The sequence below is a fragment of the Haemaphysalis longicornis genome, unplaced genomic scaffold (assembly GCF_048455015.1).
Source record: "Haemaphysalis longicornis isolate Haplotype H1 unplaced genomic scaffold, Haemaphysalis longicornis Haplotype H1 scaffold_9, whole genome shotgun sequence".
NCBI lineage: Eukaryota > Metazoa > Arthropoda > Arachnida > Ixodida > Ixodidae > Haemaphysalis > Haemaphysalis longicornis.
This window is the reverse complement of record NW_027526460.1, coordinates 23,166,047-23,187,548: the sequence shown is the minus strand read 5'-3', so window position 1 is coordinate 23,187,548 and position 21,502 is coordinate 23,166,047. Positions and strand designations below refer to the sequence as shown.

The following is a 21,502-nucleotide window of genomic DNA, read 5'->3' as shown; positions in this document are numbered from 1 at the left end:
GATATAAATCTAGAGAAGGTGTGAAGTATACGCTCAGAAATTAACGCTGCTAAAGAACGAATTTCTTAACAAACATTTTCTTACGAAATTACGGCTTTAAATCGAACATTTAAGGTTTAATCACGATGCACGAATGCAAAACTTGATTTTCGCGTGGATCGTGCGTTTGTAGCGGGAACGTCGAATTCTGACGTTAAAGAATGGGACATAGGCAGCAAGTCTATACTCAACAGTTCATTTGCATAACTGTTTCCTTCGCTTTCTTGCTTATTTTAAAGGGTGTGGGGGAGGAAGTACCTCGAATTGAGTGTAACGAGTAACGTGACCCTACGTGTCAACTTTTTAGTGTCCGTGGGGCACCAACAACAGTGCGGGGAGGCGTTTGAAAGATCTTTTAACCTTCATTAGGGCATCTGGACTAGATGCCAACTTGTGTCTTTCCTTTTTGTGTGTGTTTGCGCGTATGTGTATTTCTTTTAATTTCTACTTCATATTAAAGCCCACTTTATCTTCACCAACCACCTGTGGACGGGGCTTTGAAGTATAATAATGAAGTTGCAATTTCAGCCTTGGGCAGGACTTACTTCACCTCTATTAAATAACCTTCCCCCCTCTCTTTCGGTCTCTTATCGCAACGGAGCAAAGCTACCCGTTCGATTGGCATGCTTACGAATGTTCAAGGTAATAATTGCCATGTTTGAAAACCTTTCACGGCACCTGCGATTGCAGTAATGAATTGCTATATACCGGGAAAGTCGGGTGATTTGTTCACCGCGTAACGTTGGCGGGGCGGCTTCCAGTCGCGGCGACGCAGTTGTCAACGGGGCGAGATGCAGCGTGTCGAGGAAGACAAGGAAAGGAATTCACAAATGCGAGCACTTTCCGAGCTAATTTCAACTAACCCAACTACAGCAACAGAGCCAACTGCCCCAAGTTCACATTTTTAGTTACTGGTTGGGTGCAGGTGCGAGAGGGAGGGAGGGAGGGAGGAAGTGAGCGTTCTGATGAGCTTGTAACCACACCCTCACCTTCAACCTCCGCGGTTATTGATGCGTTTGCGCGTATGGTATACGTGAAAAAAAACCATTCAGTGCGTCGACATTCTCTCTGAGACGCGTGTTACCGCGTGATGCAACGAAACGGATGCGCTTAGGAAAATCCGTACGAAAAAGGCTAGCAAGCTCTTCCTGCTGTTCTGCGTATGTGGGGTTGCGCATAGGGATGCGAAGCTTGGCTGGCTTTGCAAGGTTAAGTCTGGAAAATATGTTTAATCTTAATGGCGCCCTAGGGCTACAACAACTGGAGTACTCACGGGAGGGTGCTAACTACAAAAAGCAGCAATGCAGTGAGGGGAAGGAACGTACCTGAGAATACTCAAGTGTAACGGGATGACTGGAGGTACTTCGCTGCTCCGTAAATTATAAAAGGAACCCGGGTGCACCGAATCCAGGTGGTGTCCCGTTTAGTGCCGGGGCGCTGATGATACGATACCGGGGTTATTCATGACTCCACGCGAAACGCTCGAAGCGCACAACAACCGCTAAGCACGCCGAAATGGGCGGGGAATCCGGCTCAGTAACCCACCACCCGCTTAGGCTCACTACGGACACGGAAAAAGGCTACCGCGATACCGCCGCTACCCGCATCGTCTTGGTTGGGAGGACTTCTCGCCTATCACTCACTTATTGACGAGCGCGTTGCGGCCTCTTATCTGAAAAAGATTGAGCCAGGCTGAAGAGATTCGGCGCGAAGAGCCACTCGAGCAGTAGGGTTTGCGGTCCTTTCTTGGGCGAGCCAATGGGGGTCACCTGAGGCACGCCGACACACTGCAATCGGCGCCATGGGGACAAACAGACCACCTCGGAGTTTCGAAGAAACGAGATAGGGCAGCTTGCGTTTCTAAACACGGCCTCTCAATGATGCGGAGTCCGTGAGCACACACGTGCTTGCTTACCCGATACGAGTAGTGAGTGCAGACGAATAGACCATCTTCGATAAATCTAGCCACTACTCATCCTCAAATGTCAAACATCCGCTTGGAAAAAAAAATATATTGTTCGCTCGGGCTTAAAATCTTCAACGTAGAACTTAAAGTGCACTTTCTGTTGACCGCAGCATAAAGATTAGAATTACGCGGAATTTGGTAGACAACTTGAGCACACAATGCATGCTGGCTTTATTGTATCCCCCTGAAAGTTGCTAGTTTGCTATGCCTAAGCGTTATTGCTATCATATTTGCAAGGTATGTTGGGCCGACGCAAGTTTTCTTTATAAGGCGCGAAGTTTCCGACCCACAAGTGATCACCGGCCACGCATTTGCAGTATCCCTTTCTGCCAAGTGACAGAGAAAGCTTACTTTTTACTATTTTAAAGTGCGCGACAAATGGAATCCAGCCGGAACTATTTCTACGCGTGACTTCTTTCGGGTGGTTAGCATCAGCTTAAGAAGCTTGTCAAATATAGTTATATTTACCCAAATCATCGAGCATTCAACTATCCTAGGTAGAGGTGAGGCGTTCTGCATGCCTGTTTAAAATTACTCTTTATGAACTCATACACATATTTAACCCTATGATAGAGCTCTCTGAGTGAAAGTCCTGAAGCATCGCTTGCAGGTGTTCTCCAGACTCACCGAAGCTGTAGGTTATAAGCTATATGTGAACAAAAAATGCTACATGTTTGATCCCAGCGCTGGCCGATCGAGGTTTCAGAAAAGATAACAACCAGGCACGTGTACCTTCCTAGGAACGCGCGAGGGGTAGTGGCCCTTTATCTAATTCAAGAATTTCAGTTCTATTCACTAACATCAAAAGCATTCTTAAAAAATACAATTCTTTATCTTCCGCAATAGATACCTGCGATGCACACATAATTGTATTGACCGAAACATGCCTCCCCGCGCATACGCAGGATTCAGAAAATTTTCAACAAGCGTGTCATCTTGCAATCTATCGTTGTGATCGAACTGCGCGTCGGGGAGGCGGTTTCCTGCTAGCGATATCGAAAAACATATGATCGTTTTGCGTACACGTTAACAGCGCCCTTGGATTTATCTGGGCATTGCTCACTATTGGCCATCAAAAAAGCATCCTGGGCGCAGGCTATCTTTCTCTTTCGTCGTCGCCAACATGTGTAATGAACTGCACGACGTTATAAACCACGTCGTAACACTTTTCCCCAATTATTCCCTATTTTTAGTCAGCGACTTTAACTTTTCGAATATAAAATGGACTACACAACCAGCTTCCCTATCTCCTTTTTCAACACAAGGTTCAAAGTTTTTGAACTTTTGCTCTATCTTATTTTTAACGCAATTTGTAGATCGAGCAACTAGAATATCCTCCCACGCGGCAAACACGCTTGACTTAATCCTAACTAGACGGCCCGATTTTGCTTCCACTATAACCTACTTGCCTGGCATTAGCGATCCTTCTCTTCTCAGTTGTACCACGAAAGTGTTTTATTCCCGGATACACGAAGATATCACTGACGTCATATCCGTCACGGCAGTGAGGCCAGTACAATGGAGCAACCGGCCTCTAAAAGATGCACCCCTGCATACAGGGTCTACTTGCGGAGAAGCAACCTTTAGTACTAAAGAGTACGTTATACTTAGGGTTGTTCGTTTTCAGGTTTTATATCTTAACACGAAAGTGTTTTATGCCGGTGTACACTAAGATATCACTTACGTCATATCTGTCAAGGAAATGACGCCAGTACACCTTTGCAGAAGCGACCCGGTAACAAGACATCGCTCGCCAAACACACCCACAAGACAGCAGCCTACCCACAAATCCTGCTCAGCTGCAGATTTCGCTGCACATTTCACTTTCGTATTTTACCGATTCTTATGACAGAGAAATCAACCACAGGTTTTATATTGATGCGTCATCCCCAAAATCTTCAAAAAACAAAAAAAGTAATTCGTCACTACAAAAAGGCAAACTTTCAGGCTATTAATCACGAGTTATCCGTCTTTGTTGATGCTTTTCTGACAAACGTGGGTGATCGTTCTGTTCAAACTGACTGGGACATGTTTTCTTGTAAAGTACATGATCTAACAGAAACATTCATACCAAAACGCACTATCACGGGTGATCCTCGCGCCGAAAGGTACAACGGTCACCTGAAAAAGCTGTCTAACCTAAAGTAGCGTCTTAATCGTTCTTCCAGAAAATCGCCAGCTGATTCACGAGGAAACGCTTACAGATTAACATCGAACGGTTACATATCTGCACTAAAAGCTGCTAAATCTTCATTTGTGTCGCAAACCTTGCCATCTATGCTTAATTAACACAGGGGCTTAATACAGGGGGAGGCACAGAGAAGATTTCATTGTTGCAGCACTGGTGGTACGGTTATAACTGGAAAGTATAAAGCGGGCGGCGGTATTTTGCTCGAGCTCAAGGATCTATTCCCGAGTGGCATAACAGGGGTCCCAAATAGCAACAGCATTCTCGAGGTTGGGGCGGGCAAGTGATTTTTATAGCAGCAATTTTAGTGACGATGCGACATTGCTAAAATTACCACGCAACTAAATTGGCAACAAAATCTCGGTGCGTCGAGTGAAAGTGCACATTTTCGAAGCTTTTTTTTTGTATGTATGTCACTAAAAAACCGTTTATTTCGCGTGACCACTCCGAAGAAAATTTTACTAACGACCCCTGTGGGACTTCGCGTAGTGTCTACGACAGGCTCTCTTGGGACGTCGACCCGATCGATGATTCATAGCGTCATTCTCGCGCCAAACCAAAAATGGTTCGCATTACGCTGCGCTCAACGTAAGTCGTGACTTCCTTAATTTACTTTTTTATTTAATTTTTGGACTCTGAGTTAGACTAACTGAACGAGGCATAAAAAAAAATCTAACAGTGGAACAACGCCTAATAAAAACGCTTAAACGGAATTGTTTAAACGAAACAAGAACAGCAAACGTTTGCTGCTTTAAAATTATGCCTTTTCAGCAAAATGAATCCCTGTTAACCGAAACGCGTGCTGAAACGAGGACATTTTGCTGGTTCCTCCAGGTTCGGTTCAGAGATTAAGCGCTGAAACCGAGGTTGGCAGCAAACTTAGGAATAATGCTCGCTGTGACCAAAACATTAAAAACAAACTCCAGAACAGGATAGGTCCGTTGACTTACACTGGAGGTCACCAAGAAGCAGCTCCGTATGGGCCAGACTAGGACAGTCGAAGATTCACCCTGTGCTTCCAAGCTTAGCGCACGACAGTTGCATAACGCGATACATCTCGGCGAGACGTAGCGGAGACAGCGTAACAACCGCAGTGCCGTTTCGGGACGCTCCGTTGTCCGAGTCCTGGTAGATTGCCTGCACCCTCCTTGGCGCAGTCAAATAAGGAAATTGCGTGTTCGGGATGCCCTGTCGTTGTCGTTCAAGCATGTTCGAGGGCGCTGCTTACCACGTGCGTCTGCTGCGCGCAACCGGATGGTCATTGAGTGCTCTCTGACGTTGCGCAGACGGCGACAAGGTTGCTGGTGGCAGTGACACGACGTCGTACGAACATATGGAAAAGGGGGCGGGGACCGCTGGCTGTATTTCTCCCAGCAGAAGTGACGTGGACAAAAGCGAAGGCCACGTGGGGACATGAAAAAAATGGTGGATCCCGCGCATAGGTGTCAATCGACGTAAAGCGAAGCGTCACACTTGTGATTGTGCACTGACATCATGACTTGCATGTTTTTATTGTTGCAGTGTATTTCCTTGTCGTTGGAAACGCCGCGCGGAAGGCCATAACCACGTTGATGACGTCACGTCGATGATTTGCACGGACAGATCAAACTGACCCTCGTGCATCAGGCGCTTGCTGCATCTGGGTGCAATGCTCACGACGCTGATCGTCTTCCATGGCCGCCACGCCTCGTTGTCTTGCCTCACGTCTTCGAGTTAGCATACATTCGCGGATTTAACAGTGAAGACGCTCCACTGGCCAGCACGCCATTTGGACGGCACCAGTCCCAAGCGCAGAGAATATGACACATGGCTTCCCGTCGCCAGTCGCTTCCTCGACACCGCGGGCGCCATACACAGAGGCCAGCGTTATCTGCTGCAAGATAAAATCCCGTGGTGCGAAGGGAGAGAGAGAGAGAGAGAGAGAGAGGGGGGCAGCAGCAGCAGTCGTCAGAAAACCGAGAGGAAAGACAAAGAAAGCTTCGCTTTAAAAACCTTTTAAGCACTCTGGGGACAATGAGCCTTATGCTAAAATAAGATTTTGTCTTATAGTAGCCAGCTACCTCGTATTAGGTTGCACTTCGACTGTTCCATCGCATCATAAATATGTTGCTTCGAAATTCACAGCATGCACTGAGGCTATATTTAGATATTAAAAATATGGTGAAATGACAAATTCGAGCATTTTGTACACATTTTTAATAGCAAGAAAATGTGGCCTTTTCTGCCACTGTGTCTGCTACTGGGTAGATCGCGCGGAAATGAAATGTTAAATTAACGCGCACTTCAGTATGTGAAATAAGAGTAAAATGTGGGTGAGTATCAAACGTTGCTACGTCAGTCTAGAATTTCCAACCATCCTGAAAATGTCTTCGATCACTGTGTAGTGAAAGGTAATCGTTCTTCTCAACAAGATGGATTTGGCGTCGACGTGTGCTGTAGCGGTCTTTTGTGAAGTGGACGTTGAGGCGCCAAACGGGCACGACAAATTCAAGGGTGATGGGCTTTAACATAGAAAGATGGGAACACCAGAGCTTGTAAACTTCGAACAAAGCTATGGTGATACACAGGCTGTTTGTGTCAGGCTGTGGGATGTGAAGATTCGGCCATTACATCCAGTTCTTTTTCCTTGGAATCCGCATTCCCATAACCTTTTTCCTTGTTTACTCTGCAAGGAGAGAAAAATATTTGTTAGCATGCAAGTGTAGAACAGGGGGCAAGGGCAAAATATGAGCATCACTTTTATAGTATTCCGTCCAATTTTGGGGTGGCTAACCGAAAAGATTGCTAGAAACAGCACGCCAACTATAGAGGTATAGAGGAACCTCTATGTCCTATAGAGGTTCCTACAATGCTGTGTGGAACGCTCCAGTCCTGAGTTATTCATGGCACTGTCTTGAGGATAATAAAAATAACAGAATAATTTTAGGAAAAAGACTGCCATAGTGGAAGACCGCAAAGTAATTTTTGTCCCCTACCTTGGATCCTGAAACGTCTGCTGTAATCTGGACACAACAGGCGTTTTTATTTTTAACCTTGATACTTAGAAACTGCTGCCGCTGACGGAAATGATCCCGCTTCCGTTTCCTAGGTCTTAAAAGCACAGCACCTCAGCCACTGAGGCGTATATGCAAAATTTATATAAATAATGCTTAGGCTTGAATTTCTCACGTTAGCAATATCTATCAATGGTTATGCGCCAATTGGCTTAATGGAAATAAACGCCCTTACGTGAAAAAAAAAGAAACTAGGGAACTCTACATTATGCTTTGTTCCATTGTATAGTACACGGAGAGGGTTTCTTCTTTATTTAGACAGAAAATTATAGTAAGCACAATCAGATTACAGTTGCCTGTGGTTTGGTTGGAATGATCTTTGAGCGCTCCAGTTTTGTATCCATAGCTACGTTTTGTTTCTGTAACCCATTTCACTCGTTGTCTCTTGGAAGTTCGAGTAAAGTCCTGATCTTCAAGCCCGATGCACCAAAGAGCACTATTTTATTTAGAAATAGATCTAGTGCACAGTCCTGAACGCGTAACACCAATACAGTTGAACCTCCTCATAACGAAGTAGTGTCGGGACAGCAAATCAGTTCGTTATAACCGATATTCGTTATAACAGTATAGGTAAAAATCGTCCATAACTAATCAACAATCTGGCTCGCGCAAAAATTTTTTTGCATTTTTTGAGGCTTCGAACCCACTATACACACGGCAACCCTTACCTTTCTCCTTGTTGCATTTTGAGCTCAATCAACCAAAACATGAGTACGTGAAATTGCAACAGAACAGGCTTAACTCGACAAAACAGGACTGCGTTCTTATTTACTTTATGAAGGATGTGATCTTCGTATGGTGGATACTCACAGCACTGAGCAGCATGAAGTTTTCCGCACTGATCTCCACTAGAGTTGCTGGATGGCGCTTCGAGCTCTCCGGCGCACGGCCGCCGGAAGTTCGAGCGCTCGTCCCGGAAGTCGGGCCGTTCCAGCATAGCGCATGCTACACATGGGCTGGTTTCGCACGCATTCCGCTAAAAATTCCTGCTTGTTGCGCCGTCAACTGCACAAGCAGACCAGAGTAGTCGTCTGGGAAGACGTTCCACTTGGAAGTATTACAATATTCTGTACGACGTGCGTGATACGCAGCGAAACGCAAATGTCATATCAGTGTCGTTTTTAAGCTGCGGCTAGCTCTTGTTAGGCAGATTCCCTCACTCTAAGCAGGATTTATACCGGCGTTGGGTGACGAACTTATACCCTAGTTACACGGCGAAAGTAACCGCAGTGAAGTTTAACCGCGGTTATCGCAAACTGCGGTTTTGGCTGTTACACGCGAAATTGCAAGTTTGGTGACCGCGGTCACTTGATTGTGAGCGAAACAAAAATAAATTACCACACAAATAAATTAACGATAAAAAAACATTAAGAGAACCTGTGTAGACAAAAAAAGTATCGTTAAAGCAGTCGCTTCTGACCCAAACGCAACGCACTCGCGCGCGGCGAGGAGAGGGGCTTCCCCAACAGCTCGCAACCGGCTTGGCTTGCTTAGGTCTGCTCGGGGTTTAGAACTTTCTGCTTAGCATCGCGGTAGATATTTGACCGCCGCTACCTTTACAACTGCAAATTACAATCCACATAGCACAATTTTTCACCGCACTAACATCCAGTTTCTCGCAAGTGGAAATTCTTTTCCGCGATCAGATTGATTTCGAAGGGCGGCGATAAGCTGTTGCTGCCGTGGTCTGAGCCGGTTCGGGGAAGGCGCACCGGCGTGTTTGCAGGCACGGCCGACGCGCGCGCCGATCGTTTCCGAGTGCTGAAAACGCTTCAGGATTGCCTGCTATATCCAGTTTTGGCGAACGACGCGCGGAATTTACAAATTTAGCATGGCTTTTGTCGTAGTTGATCGGGAGGATCGGGAAACGAGCCGCTGGTGACGGGCAGTCGCGCTGATTACGAGAGCGGTGAAAAGAACGCAAGCGCGTCTTGGGGACAGCTTTGGGGCACCCGCTATTTGAGAACCTTCGTCTCTTCCGAACGCCAGGTGATTTTTTTTTTCACTTCCGCTGATGCGCCGCCACTTGCGTCCGAACTGACTTGTGCGATTTTGAGCACTGCGGCTGCGGAAACTGCGGTTAGCGTGACCAAACTGAGGTGGCCAAGCTGAGTTTGCGTTAACCGTGGTTAGCGACGTAACAGCAGTTTCGTCTGTCGTGTAACGTAGCAAACTGCGGTTTTGTTGAACCGGGGTTCGCTTAACCGTGGTTAACTGTGCCCGTGTAACTAGGGTATTGAGAAGGGACAAATGGGCTCCATCCCCAGGCAGCAGGCTCTGCAGTGACCACTTTACTGACAACTGTTTTGACAGAACGGGCGCACAAACTCGGCTAAAGCCTGACGCCGTGCCCACGTTGTTTTCTTTCTAGCATAAATCCCTAGCATAAATTTCTAGCATAAATCCCTAGCATAAATTTCTAGCATAAATCCCGTTAGAGCTGCGTCGTCTCCTCTCAAACCAAGACTCAAGTTACATTTTCGTTCTCCTTCGCAAATAAATTCTGCTTCATATTAACGTCGCATGTTTCGGTATAGCATAAGATGCGATCTGAACGCGATGTGTATAGCCAAAATGCAATAAAGTAAGAACAAAATGCCAAAATGTGCCAATGGGGACGATTATCAGCGCTTGAGAAGCGTAGCAGACGCCCGACTTCCGGGACGAGCCGTTGAACTTCCGGTGGTCGTGCGCGTGCCCGGCCGCGACAGCGGCGAAGCGCCATCCAGCAACTAAGTGGAGATCAGTGGTTTCCCACAGTGTCCCCGAAAAAAGGGCCTTTATACTTGTGCAGTTTAGGACTACGGGGGGTTTTTCCAGTTAGCTTCTCAGCCTCCTGGTCAAATGTTTCTTCGCTATATCCGATATCGCGCGGGTCTCACGGTTTCAGTTTCGTTATAAAAGGACAGGTGTCATTGAAATAAAGCGTGACCAACAAAAAGTCTGTATTTAGTTCGCTATAGCCGATAATTCGCTATATCAGTGTTCGTTATAACGAGGTTCAAGTGTAGCTGTTGCGGGCTAGTTTGCGTCAGTTCATGCTGTAACTTTCGGGCAGCCTAACTACCGCTGAAGCCGTCCCGGTGCACAGAACATTTGGCAGGAGCGGTTGCCTCGCAATTTTAGCGAGCTCGAGAGAGAGAGAGAGAGAGAGAGAGAGAATAAACAAGCTCGAGAGAGCCTGTGTAGATGCGGCTCTCATAACCCGGTCGCCCACCTGTTGAGGGAGAAGAACTTCTGTCCCCTGCCGAAGTTCTCAGCGTCGTCAACGGTCTGACAGAGGACGTAGCCGTTGGTCTCGGGAAGCCAGGCGGCCGACAGACCCGCCGCACCGGCCAGCACGCAGAGGAACAGGAATGGAATCCACGTGCCGTACCGGCCCTGGACGCGTACGGTGAAAAGTATACCGAAAAGAAACTAAGAAAAATTTCACAGGTTTTGTCTCTCTCTTCTTTTTATCATCACATGATGTCGTGCATGTATGGCTCCGACGCAAAACAATCAGGGGCAAGATTCCTGATGTCATGAGAAACGTTCTACGCTAGAACGCTGGGTAGAGATCGGAATCATTTAGACTATATTTTTGGGAATTTTGTTGCCAGGCAAAAGCAGCCTTGCAGGATGGTAACTGTTGCGCAGCTGGGGGAGGCTAGCGCAAGGCGTGCTTGGTGAACTTCCGCTTTCCACGGGGCCCTGCACTTGCCCAGGCGTCGTTGAGGAGTGCCGTTCTTTTTTTCTCTTTTATTAATGCGACGCACGCGCAACGCAATGCACTGAATTTACGTGGATTACGAGTCCGCTTCCACGCCGTCGCGCCAACGTCGGCTATGATGAGAAAGCATTAAACGACCAATTGAACGAAAAATCCGTCGTAAGAATACGTTTCGGTGCCAGCATCGGAAGCCGGCTTCTAAATCCAATGGAATGCGAAGCGTCCCTAGCGCGTGCGTCGCAATTATAAAACACATAAAAGGACCGCGCTGTTACAGCAATGCCTGGGCATTCGCAGAGCCACGTGGCAAGCGGAGAATGCACCAAACACGCGCCGGGCCTGCCGCACCCAGCTGCGCAACAGTTCCCAGCATGCCATGCCGCTCTTGGCAGGGCAGCCAATAGGATTCCGATTGCCTGCAATGCTGTCCGAACGATTCCCGTCTATCGCCAACATGCTAACGTAGCAAGTATAAAAAGTAGCCCGCACGAACCGAATGGCGGAACGGAAAACATACCCTGCAACAAAACTCTAAAATGTTGCCTGTAGCGCAAAACTCGAATGAGAGCAGGAGGCGTCCAGTTCGACTTCACTGCTTTCGCATCCACGTCTCATAAGGAGTACCAGTGCTCGCTAGAATAGTAATGATAACCCTAACGGCTGTTCTGTCACTCTTTCCCGGGGTTCTACTATCTGACTCGTGCATGCGCGGAAGTGGTGGAAAGGGGAGTCTCTCACGAGGAAGACGATGTAGGGCATGCAGATGCTGAAGGCGGAAGAGAAAGCCGACGAGGCGCCCAGGGCGAAGGAGCGCAGCGGCGTCGGCACCACCTCGGCCGCCTGCTGGTACATGATCATGAAGGAGGCAGTGCACGCGAACTTGGCCACCAGCGACGCCGTCATGCTGGCCACGGCCGCCTCTGCACGCGCGTTGCGTCCACCCACCCACCGGTTACCAACGACATCCAGCTGCTATGATTGGGCAGCAGCGTCATACGTTTTGCTAACCTCCATGCACCCACTGACAGTTATATGCGAAGTGATACAAACTACAACACACAATAATGCCCAGAAATCGGTGGTGCGTAACGTAAGGTATTAAAGTGCCATCAAGGGTGATGGGGTACTGGATCGTTGCTTTTCTGGGGAAGGGAAGAACAGCGCATTTTGCTGGAGGCAAACTCAGTACTTGAGGGCGCAAGTAGCGAGACTTTATTGTTGCAGATCGCTGTAGACGGGCTCGAAACTGTGGTCGAGTTATACCCGAAGCCCAGATTCATATATCGTCAGCGTGCATAGTGACTGACAGTTTCAAGCGTTTCTGATTATGGGGTTTAACGCACCGAAACTGCACAGGCTATGAGGCGCTATGAGGCGCGCCTTAGGGGACGGCTACGGATTTATTTTGACCCTTTGGGGATCTTTAACGTACGCTGAAATCTCGAACACACGGGCGTTCTTGCACACTCGAACACACGGGCGTTCAATCGGAAAACTGCCGCCGTGGGTGGGAATCGCACCCGCGTCCTTGGGCTCAGCAGCACAACGCCATAGCCACTGAGCCACCGCAGCGTGTAAAGTTTCAGGCATTTCGTCCACGAGGTCTATGAGCGCAATGCTAAATAGGAGAAAACTCAGTACTCCCCCCTGCGGAACACCACGATTGACCCGGTGGCGCCAGTAGCCAGTGAACTAACTCGAGATCCACGCGTATAGAGTCGGCTGCCCACACCCATGGCTTCTACAGCGCGTGCGCCTTATTCTTTGAGGACACGACATGACTGCTACTGGCAATGTCACTTTAACGGAAAACAAGAACATTTTCCCCTGTGATATTTCGAACAGAGCAGAACAATGTTCTACCTGTTTTCTTTCATTGCTTTGTTTACACAAAAATAACTTTTAGGCGCCAGTTTTACTCCTTTTTATGCGTTTTTATTGTTACTAAGATAACATCGTGGATTGCAACATCAGCTCATTTCGTCGTTGCCTAAGAGTTGACCGTTCATTCACACAGAAAGTACACAGAAAGTCTAGGGTATTGACAAAAAGGCAATTCCAAATGCCCTACGAAGTGTCGGCCCCTTACCCCTCTCAGGCAATCAGGCAAAACACTCATGACGTGAACTAATTTATCAAAATTGTATATATATATATATAGGAGAAGGGCTGTCTTTGGTTGCCGTAGCGAATAGTAAAAAATGGGTATAGCTTCTAACAAAACTGTTTATTGGTCGACGTTTCGATCGGATGCCGATCTTTCTCAAGACAACATTTCGTATTTCTGTGCACGTATTTATAAGCTCGTCGTCCAATTACGCCGAAAAAAATATATATATATTTTATAAGAAAAAATATTTAGCAGATGTCTCTATATTCTTATTGTTGTGACTGCAGGTACAATGTACTATCCCTGTTAAAGATCTGTGGCGAAATGCTCTTCTCAGCAATAGTCAATTTGATGGGATGTGCATTTAGAGCTCTTAGATTTCGTAGGTTTTTTTTGTGAGCCGTAATTTGTGCAAGTCTCGCACCGAGGACGTAAATCAATCGAAAAGGAGTCGCATTAGAAAACAAGTCAATCGCAGAATAAAAGCACCTTCACGCTTCTGAAATGAGCCGCTTGAGAGCTTGTGTACTGTTTCAGCTGACGTGTTTGTGCACCGCATATGTTAGAGTCGCACAAACTCGCGCATAGCTCTTATGCTTCCACGGTTGCAAAGCAGTCTATAGTATGCCACTCTGTTTTTAACAGCGGAGCTGTTGTTACTGGCCGCAAGTTCGGTGTTGCAGAAAACTACCCGAGAGGAACGCTATCGCGCCGCTGTAGCGGAGATGTTGCAATACCTACTAGACAATGCAAAGACACGTGATGTCGTCCGCCGCAGGGCTCGAGAGGAGCATTTCACCGTAATCATCACAACACCTGTTGGGAACGAGAACACCAGGTCATAGCGTGCGCTCCTTGGTTCATTCGTTCAAGGAGCCATGCTGTAATCGTCGAAACACCTGTTCGAACAATAATCTACGTCATATTGTGCGCCTCTCGGCTCGTTCGTATAAGAGCCTCTAGTGTCGTCGTGCGCATGCGCTCAGTATTGTAGTAGAACCCTTCGCGTGGCAGCGTCTGCGCAGTGACTTTGCACCTGTCACTCGCGAAGACGACGGCTTCTTCGATGCATAGGACGAGAACGATGATGACGACTAGCACTATGGAATAAACAACGAAACCTACAGCTTCGCAATTTAAGCCTTGCGCGTGAGTGCAAGCTTCCCCTAATTTTTTTACATAAAAGTATTTCTCTCTATCTTACTGAACGTTTGGAAGACTGTGGATTACATGCTACTGCAACAGGAGTGGTTTGATTTGAAGCCTCTCCAACGATCCAGCGGATTAGGCGCATCCACGCAGCGGTACTACGCGTGCTGGAGCACCACCCACCGGCGGGGATGAGGCACGATGCGAAGAAGGCTCCGCTGACGAGCAGTTGCAGCGCCACGTTGCTCCATCGGCGCCCAAAATGCTCCATCGCCCACCAGCCGACCGCGGAAGCCGGGAACTCGACCACGCCCAGCAGGAAGAAGTTCAGGAACTCGTTCACGCTCATGTTGGTCACGTTGATGTGCAGGCCGTAGTAGGCGCAGTTGTTGGCCACCCTGCGCCGAGGTTGCCAGGTACCACGCCTTTCCATCACAAGGGGACATATGCGAGATTTCTGCCCCACTATCTCCCTCGTCTCAGCGGAAAGTGCTAGCCGCATTATATGGCTACCTCCACAACATCGGTGTCGCGGACACGATATAGGTCTAAATATTGTTACTATGTGAAACCACCTATCAACCTCACAGGCTACCTCCTTTTTCTTCTCTGTTTTCACTGGTTTCCCTTCTTTTAATTCCTCCTCTCTTTTGTCTCTTCCGGGCGGCTTACTTCCTATAGCTACTTTATTCCCGCCTGCCCTTCTCCGCAGAGTAGCATCTATAGGCGACAACATGCCGGCAGACCTCTCGGCCTTCCTCTAATAAAGAGCCTTCTCTCTTCATTTTGGTGAGACATTTCGGATTAAGTTGTGTGGTGTGCGACGCACCGTGGTTCGAGAATGAATGTAATGATGCTTTGAAACGCTCGAGCTGTCGCGAGGCATGAACGCGCACTGCACATGTTACGGTGTTGCTTTCATGAAAAAGTTGTTGACGTGGCAACCTTCAAAGTGTGCGGGTCATGCAATGATTACTTGCAGCGTGGTGCTGCGCTACGGCCCTGCAAATGACAAACGAACTCTCTCTGGTGCCATACAGCGCCGCAGATCATCCACATTCTCAGGGAGGAACAGCCTTGAATTTTTTTCTATTGGCGGCTATGGGGACATTGTGCAGATGAAGGCAATCGGCTACAGTTCAACTATGCCCAATGTCTTCCGCCGCTAAGCTGATTTTTGCAACTAGAAACTTCCTTTCACCCATTGCGATTGTATAATACACCGTCCACCCACGAACGTCACGGAGAATACTGCTCCAAAACGCAGCCCAAAAAATATTCTTCTCAGCGAGCGGTGTTCTGCCAAGCGGCCCATAATTGCTTTTACGTCTTGTCTACGGTATAGAGATTGTTGTCAACAGTATATAGTATAGACATTTTACGCGCTTGTCTACCGCATGGCGATCCCTGCATTCATAGAAGATTGCGAAAATGCTGTAATGACGCTCGGGCGTGCAGCGATATGTCACGGTGCAAAGGAGACTTAAGAAAACAATAGAAGGTTTGAAAGTCAGACCAAAGCAGTTCTAACAGGGCTTCAGTTGTAGACGGCTTCTGTAAAACAGAAAACGCGGCGAACGGGGCGGGTAATTGGTAGCGGCTTTTCAATTATTGTCGGAGCACTTACCAGCTCATTGTGATGATGATCATGTTCCTCCGAATTCGAGCCTTCCGGAAAAGGTCGAACATCGAAGCTTCCGCAATTTTTTTCTCTTCAGATATCTTCTTCTGTACTTTCTTCGTTATGAAATACGCAGGAAAGAGCAAACAGTCACACAAATTTATCAATATTTCGTCGGGCACACTTTCGTAAATTTGTTCGCGGGGCCACGAAAGAGGTCAAATGAAACAAGAGTACACACAATACTGCTTTGGCAGCAATGACATCTGCGGGTTGGGTTCTTTGGACTAGCGCAATAAATAGTTGTTTATACGGAAGCCTTGTATGTTTCATTTGAAGGTGACTTTGAATGACCAGGGGGTCGACACGAGCTGTGCGAAGCCCAAGAAAGGCCAGAAGCAAACCACAGCAAGTCGGCCGTGTATAAGTGATGATTAATGATGACTGAAGATAATTAATTATTGATTAATACTAGGGATTGGTCAGGTATACATTAAAGTGGACTAACACTGATAAGGATGAATTAAGATGGATTAATACTTGCTTTGTGATTAATGCTTGAATGAATATGGATTAAGGTCCTATAAAGAAAAAGGTGGGTTAACATAAATTAGCAGAGTTTGAAATACCTGTGACGTGTCATGTACGAGACTGTGTGTGCAAGGAACACCTTGTAACAGAGACGGAAACACGACGCTCAGTTGTGATCTCACCGCGATTACTGCTCGCACTGCCTGGTAAATGAATGACTACGGGAGAATGGTGATCGGAATGCTTCGCCGCACATGCTTAAAAGTGCTGCTATAATCTGCAGTTTGGCTTAAGCAGTGCCTGTTTCCCTACAATGTTTTTTCATAATTATGCGCGGATTTGATTAACGATCACTGCCGTAGCATGTACTCTGCACGGCTGATATGTTTACTTTTCGCGACTACTTGTCCGCAATGTATCAATGGTATGAACGCGAGTTTTCAACGCCTTTTAGCGTGTTTGGACATGCCTATACTTTGTTTTCATTAGGACCTCGGCGTGGAATTTATAACTGCAACGTGGGCTTTTTTTCTGTTTACAGTGAGCCTGCCTTTCTCTAGCATCAATTTCGAAACTCACGATTGCTCACAGAAGGCGAGGCTGTGTACGAGGCCAAACACGTCGTTAATGATTTGGGGTAATGGGTAGATTTAGAATAGGAGAACCGAGCGTTGGGGGCCTCAAGAAGTTAGGGGAACCCAAACGCGACGCGCGCGCGCGCGACGAGAGGGTTCTTCAACAGCTCGCCGCCGGCTTCGGATGCACGTAATCGAATGTTGGGACCTTTAGGCTTAGCGTCGCGGCAGATATTTCTCGCCGCTATCGCTACAGTTGCGAATGACAGTCCCTAATACAACTTTTCACCTCACTGTCACCCCCTTTCTAGTATGTGTAACTTTGTATCCCCGGTGATTGCCGTTTAAGCGATAGATGATCAAGATACCTGCCACGTACGGCCTCGGCCAATGCTTGCGCGCAGATGTCGCCATCCTTCGTCCCATAGAGATTAATATACTGACTATCACTCGCCACTCGCCACACCGCGCGTGAACGGGCCCGCGGTGCTGGACTGACCTCCGCGGCTGGTCCGCGTAGATCGCGGCAGATATTTGAGCATCGCTTTGAAAACCACAGATGATGACACTACCTAGCACAACTTCTCACTACACCAACAACCACTTTCACCAATGTGGAATTACTGTTCCACGACTAGTGTAATTTTAAAAAGCGGCGACAAGTTGTTGCTGCCGCGACCTGCGTCGGTTCGAGCTGCTCCGTCGGCCGTGCGGGCAGGCACGGCGGGTGTGTGTGCGGAGCGTTTCTGCGAGAAGTAAACGCTTCATGATTTCCTGCCTTATGCATTTGTTGCAAACAAGGGAAATCTAGAAACTTAGCTCGGCGATCGTGGTAGTCTACATTGTTGATCGGGGAAACAAGCCGCAGCTTACGCTTCGGTCCCATTCGTGATGCACCACCACGCTCAAGTTGTTTGCGGAGAATGTACCACAGTTCATACGGCTATAAAGTCTCCATGAGGTCAAACTGCGCTTGACGCACTGATAATTAACTTCAAACGACGGAAACGAACACGAAAATGCTTTTAGCACGCGCTTTCTAAGCGAAGTGCCACACGCTGCAGGCTAACTACGCAGCGAGATACGAACGGTGATCCTACAAGTGAAAACGATCGCAGCGCCGGCCCCTCCAGTGGTGGGCCTCGCGGACAATTGTGAAATGGGAGCGCGGCAATGGTGATGATGATTAGGCGATAACGGTGGAAAGAGACCGCTTCCTATGGAGCAATATTTCTTTCCTTGCCGACAAGCGGGGCGCTTGTTTCGGCATAGCAGTGGTGGTTGTGATTTATTTACACAAGGCTACCCACAACCTTAAGGAAGCTGCAATTAAGTGAGGGGATCGTTCTTGCAATGCCCAATAGGTCGAGCGCAAATTAATACTTCCGGATCACAGGAAACGTATAGGTTTGAACAATTGTCTTTCCTCTTCCCTGTGCAATTTTCTAAAGCTACGCTCTTCCGCCACCCACGAAAGGAGCGACAGGCAGCCATTGCCGCTGCTAAAGGGAACAAACGGGACGTCTGTGAGATTGGTAGAACGCAAAGAACAGTTGACATGCTGTGCGAAATCTGCGCGAGAAACGCTGTGCTGCGTGCTTCTAAAGCCGGAGCGCATCAAGCGCATCCTTAAGTTCGCCATGGAGAGGGGCGAGATGCTTACACATTCTCACACCGTGCGACCGTAACCGCCGAGCGGTGTGACACAGTTATCGGCGCCTGGGGTCAAGTGGTCGGGAGAACAGGACGTCAGCAGCGCGGCTTCTGCAGGGGGCGCTTTACGCGCTTTTCTCTTTGTTACCCCGGTAAACTCGGTGAACTGGATCGGAGCTAGGCAGTTTTATCAGCTGTGCTCTCTACAACGAAGCGCGTGCCAGCCTCTTTTTTTGTTTGTTTGTGCGGTTGCAGCGACCTTTTACAACCCATATTCTAACCTATAGACGCGGTAGTTCGATTCTCTTGCGTACGCACCAACCCAATGTGTATTCCTGATCAAAAGAAAGCCGCTTCCCTTGGTTATGTACTATCGGCGTCAAATGAAACGCGAACACAAAAATATGAACCTGAGCACACAAATAGCGCGATTTCTTTCCATGCAAGCGAAAATGACGCGTGGCTTAGTTACAAAAACAAAGTTGGGAAAAGTGGATTTCCAAACACAACAATAGCAAGCAATTATATAAACTTTACGAACAGTATTTTTCAATTTTGCACGTTCTGATTCATATTATCGTGTTCGCGTTTCATTTGACGCCGATAGTACGTACGTATTGTCTGAAATGTCCCCTACGTTGTCATTGTGCTAAACAATGCAGACATGAATGAACCGGGGCATAAATTCTTGGAGCTGGTAAAGTTGTTTTACAATACGCCTGTTCTGTGTCATATACTGCTTTGTGGCCCAAGGGTTTTGTTGCCCATCCTAATCACTGCCAGAATAAATTGGCTTCACTAAAGCGACACAAGCTCGTATAATACCAATTATTTGATTGTTGATGGTAGGGTTTCACGCGCCGACGCAACGCGCAGGCGATGAGGCGCGCCGTAGTAAAGGGCTCCGGATTAATTTTGATCACCTGGGGATCTTTAACGTGCGCCGTAATCTCGTGCACACGGGCGTTTTTGCTTTCCGCCTCCATCAGAAAAGCGGCCGCCGCGGCCGGGAATCGAACCCGCGACCTAGTGCTCAGTAGCGCAAAATACCAAGTATTTGAATTGTTGGAGTCACAAAACGTCGTGCCTTCCGCTTATGCCCCTGTTACACTGGCGCATCGAATGCCTTCGAACCGATTGTCCTTCGACTAAAATGCGCGTGTTAGCTGCTCCACTAAGCTTCTCAACGACATTCGGTTCAAATGTGTTTCGAGCTTATTCGAGCCGAATAATCGTTGGGGACGACATTCAAAGCCCTCAAATGCCTTTGACACGAAAATGTTTTTACCCTCGTCCCAGTGCCTTCATGCAGCTTTCAAACAATTTATATTAAAAACAGGACACTGAGTTCACACACAAAAAAATTACCCAGTGCGCCGTGGAATTTATTTTTTTCTGAATTGAAAATACAGTTGCAAGCTTTATTGATACTATGCTATCTATCCAAATGCTTTGAAGGTGATTTGCAATGTGTCAAAGAAACAACTGTAAAATTGCATTTATAACTAGTTTTAAATAGAGATAGCGATGTTTAATTGCGAAAATATACCCATAGTTTTAAATCTAGCCCTGCTGTATAAAAACAGAACGTTACCGCAGCAGCGCCACTGTAGAGGGGCAAATTAATGTTGAAGCTTTCAAGTGCCGTCCTAATTGCAGTTGAGCACGGCGGATTCCGAACGGCGTTCGCGTCCCCTCATCTTAGTCGAATGACGTTCGGTTCGAATTCGTTGGAAACGCCAGCGGAGCACGGGTGTTATACGAGAATAGCACTAAGCGTAGCAGACGATGGGGAAATCAGCGGAAATAGGACTCTAAATAAACACTGCCTCGAAACAGCGACGGAAAGAGAAAAGCTGACACTTACCACCAAATCTGAGGCCAAATCTTCCGGTTCGTCCACGCCATTAGTCTTGGCGATTCGCCGGAGAATCACGATTGTGTCTTCGATCTTATTTTGAGACAGAAGCCACCGCGGTGACTCAGGGATTAGTCTGGAAGGAAGAAAACAAACAGAATGTGGCTCACGCATAAGACGAGATCGGTGTGTTAAAAACACAAAGTAATTTTTTGACAACTTCATCACGCTTTCAAATCTCAGGATAATTGATTGGTTAGTGAACATCCATATTTAGGCTTGTTTGGGCTTGAGAAAGAGAGATTTTTAGAAAGAGAGGGAGGGAGAAAGAGGGAGGGAGAAGGGAGGACTATATTACTATCATGTAATGATGATATATACCATGATTTGATGACGGCATGACATTGGGTAATGGTGCTATGTTATTATGAAATTGGGGTGGGTAATGATGCGATTACGATGTGATGATTTAGAGCGTTCACAGACAGAAACATCTAAAAAGAATTTGGTGTCGTGTCACGCTTTGGTGAATTGCCAGTGTGCCCTTGCTTCACAACCCTTCGACTCTCAATGAAGATAGTACGGCGTCTGCGCGCTGACGCACGTCACGTAGTGATGTGCTCTGTATATGGCACTCAGCTCCCTGTGGGACGCGGGCAGAATTGACCGTTAGTCTTTTTTCCGCGAATGCGGCTTGGACAAAATTGTGTGAACGCTTCACCTTGATGCAACTGCAACGCGTGCGCTAAGTAACATTTGCTGCGTTTTTTAGTGTTTGTGCGTTTTGCGTGCGCTTTTGTATGGTGTTTGTGTGCTCGCGTGTTTCACCTATTTTCGTTCTTTTCATTTCCATACGAAGTAGCAAGCCCAGCTCGGTGCTGGGCTGACTTCTCTGTATCATTAAAGTTATCTCAGAAGAGTTTGACTTTGGGCCTGTTGGTACATACTTTGAAGAGAGGTGGAACCCAGCCTTGAAGACGCGTACACGAGGAGAGAATAGGACAACAAACACGCTTGGACTCGCAGCAGTTTGATGAATAAAATTTC

The 21,502-nt window shown here is 47.4% G+C and overlaps 2 protein-coding genes across 2 annotated transcripts in view; one reads left to right on the top strand and one right to left on the bottom strand.

The window, feature by feature from the left end:
• Nucleotides 1-21,502, top strand: part of LOC144152472 (solute carrier family 2, facilitated glucose transporter member 8-like) — a 285,436-nt gene that overhangs the window by 129,223 nt on the left and 134,711 nt on the right. The gene's annotated exons all lie outside the window — the stretch shown is intronic.
• Nucleotides 1-21,502, bottom strand: part of LOC144152351 (uncharacterized) — a 72,201-nt gene that overhangs the window by 30,653 nt on the left and 20,046 nt on the right. Inside the window, 7 exon segments of the mRNA XM_077683619.1 lie at nucleotides 5,144-5,350; nucleotides 6,804-6,858; nucleotides 10,464-10,627; nucleotides 11,697-11,878; nucleotides 14,401-14,615; nucleotides 15,845-15,954; nucleotides 20,465-20,591. Coding sequence (XP_077539745.1) covers nucleotides 5,144-5,350; nucleotides 6,804-6,858; nucleotides 10,464-10,627; nucleotides 11,697-11,878; nucleotides 14,401-14,615; nucleotides 15,845-15,954; nucleotides 20,465-20,591 — 1,060 coding nt within the window.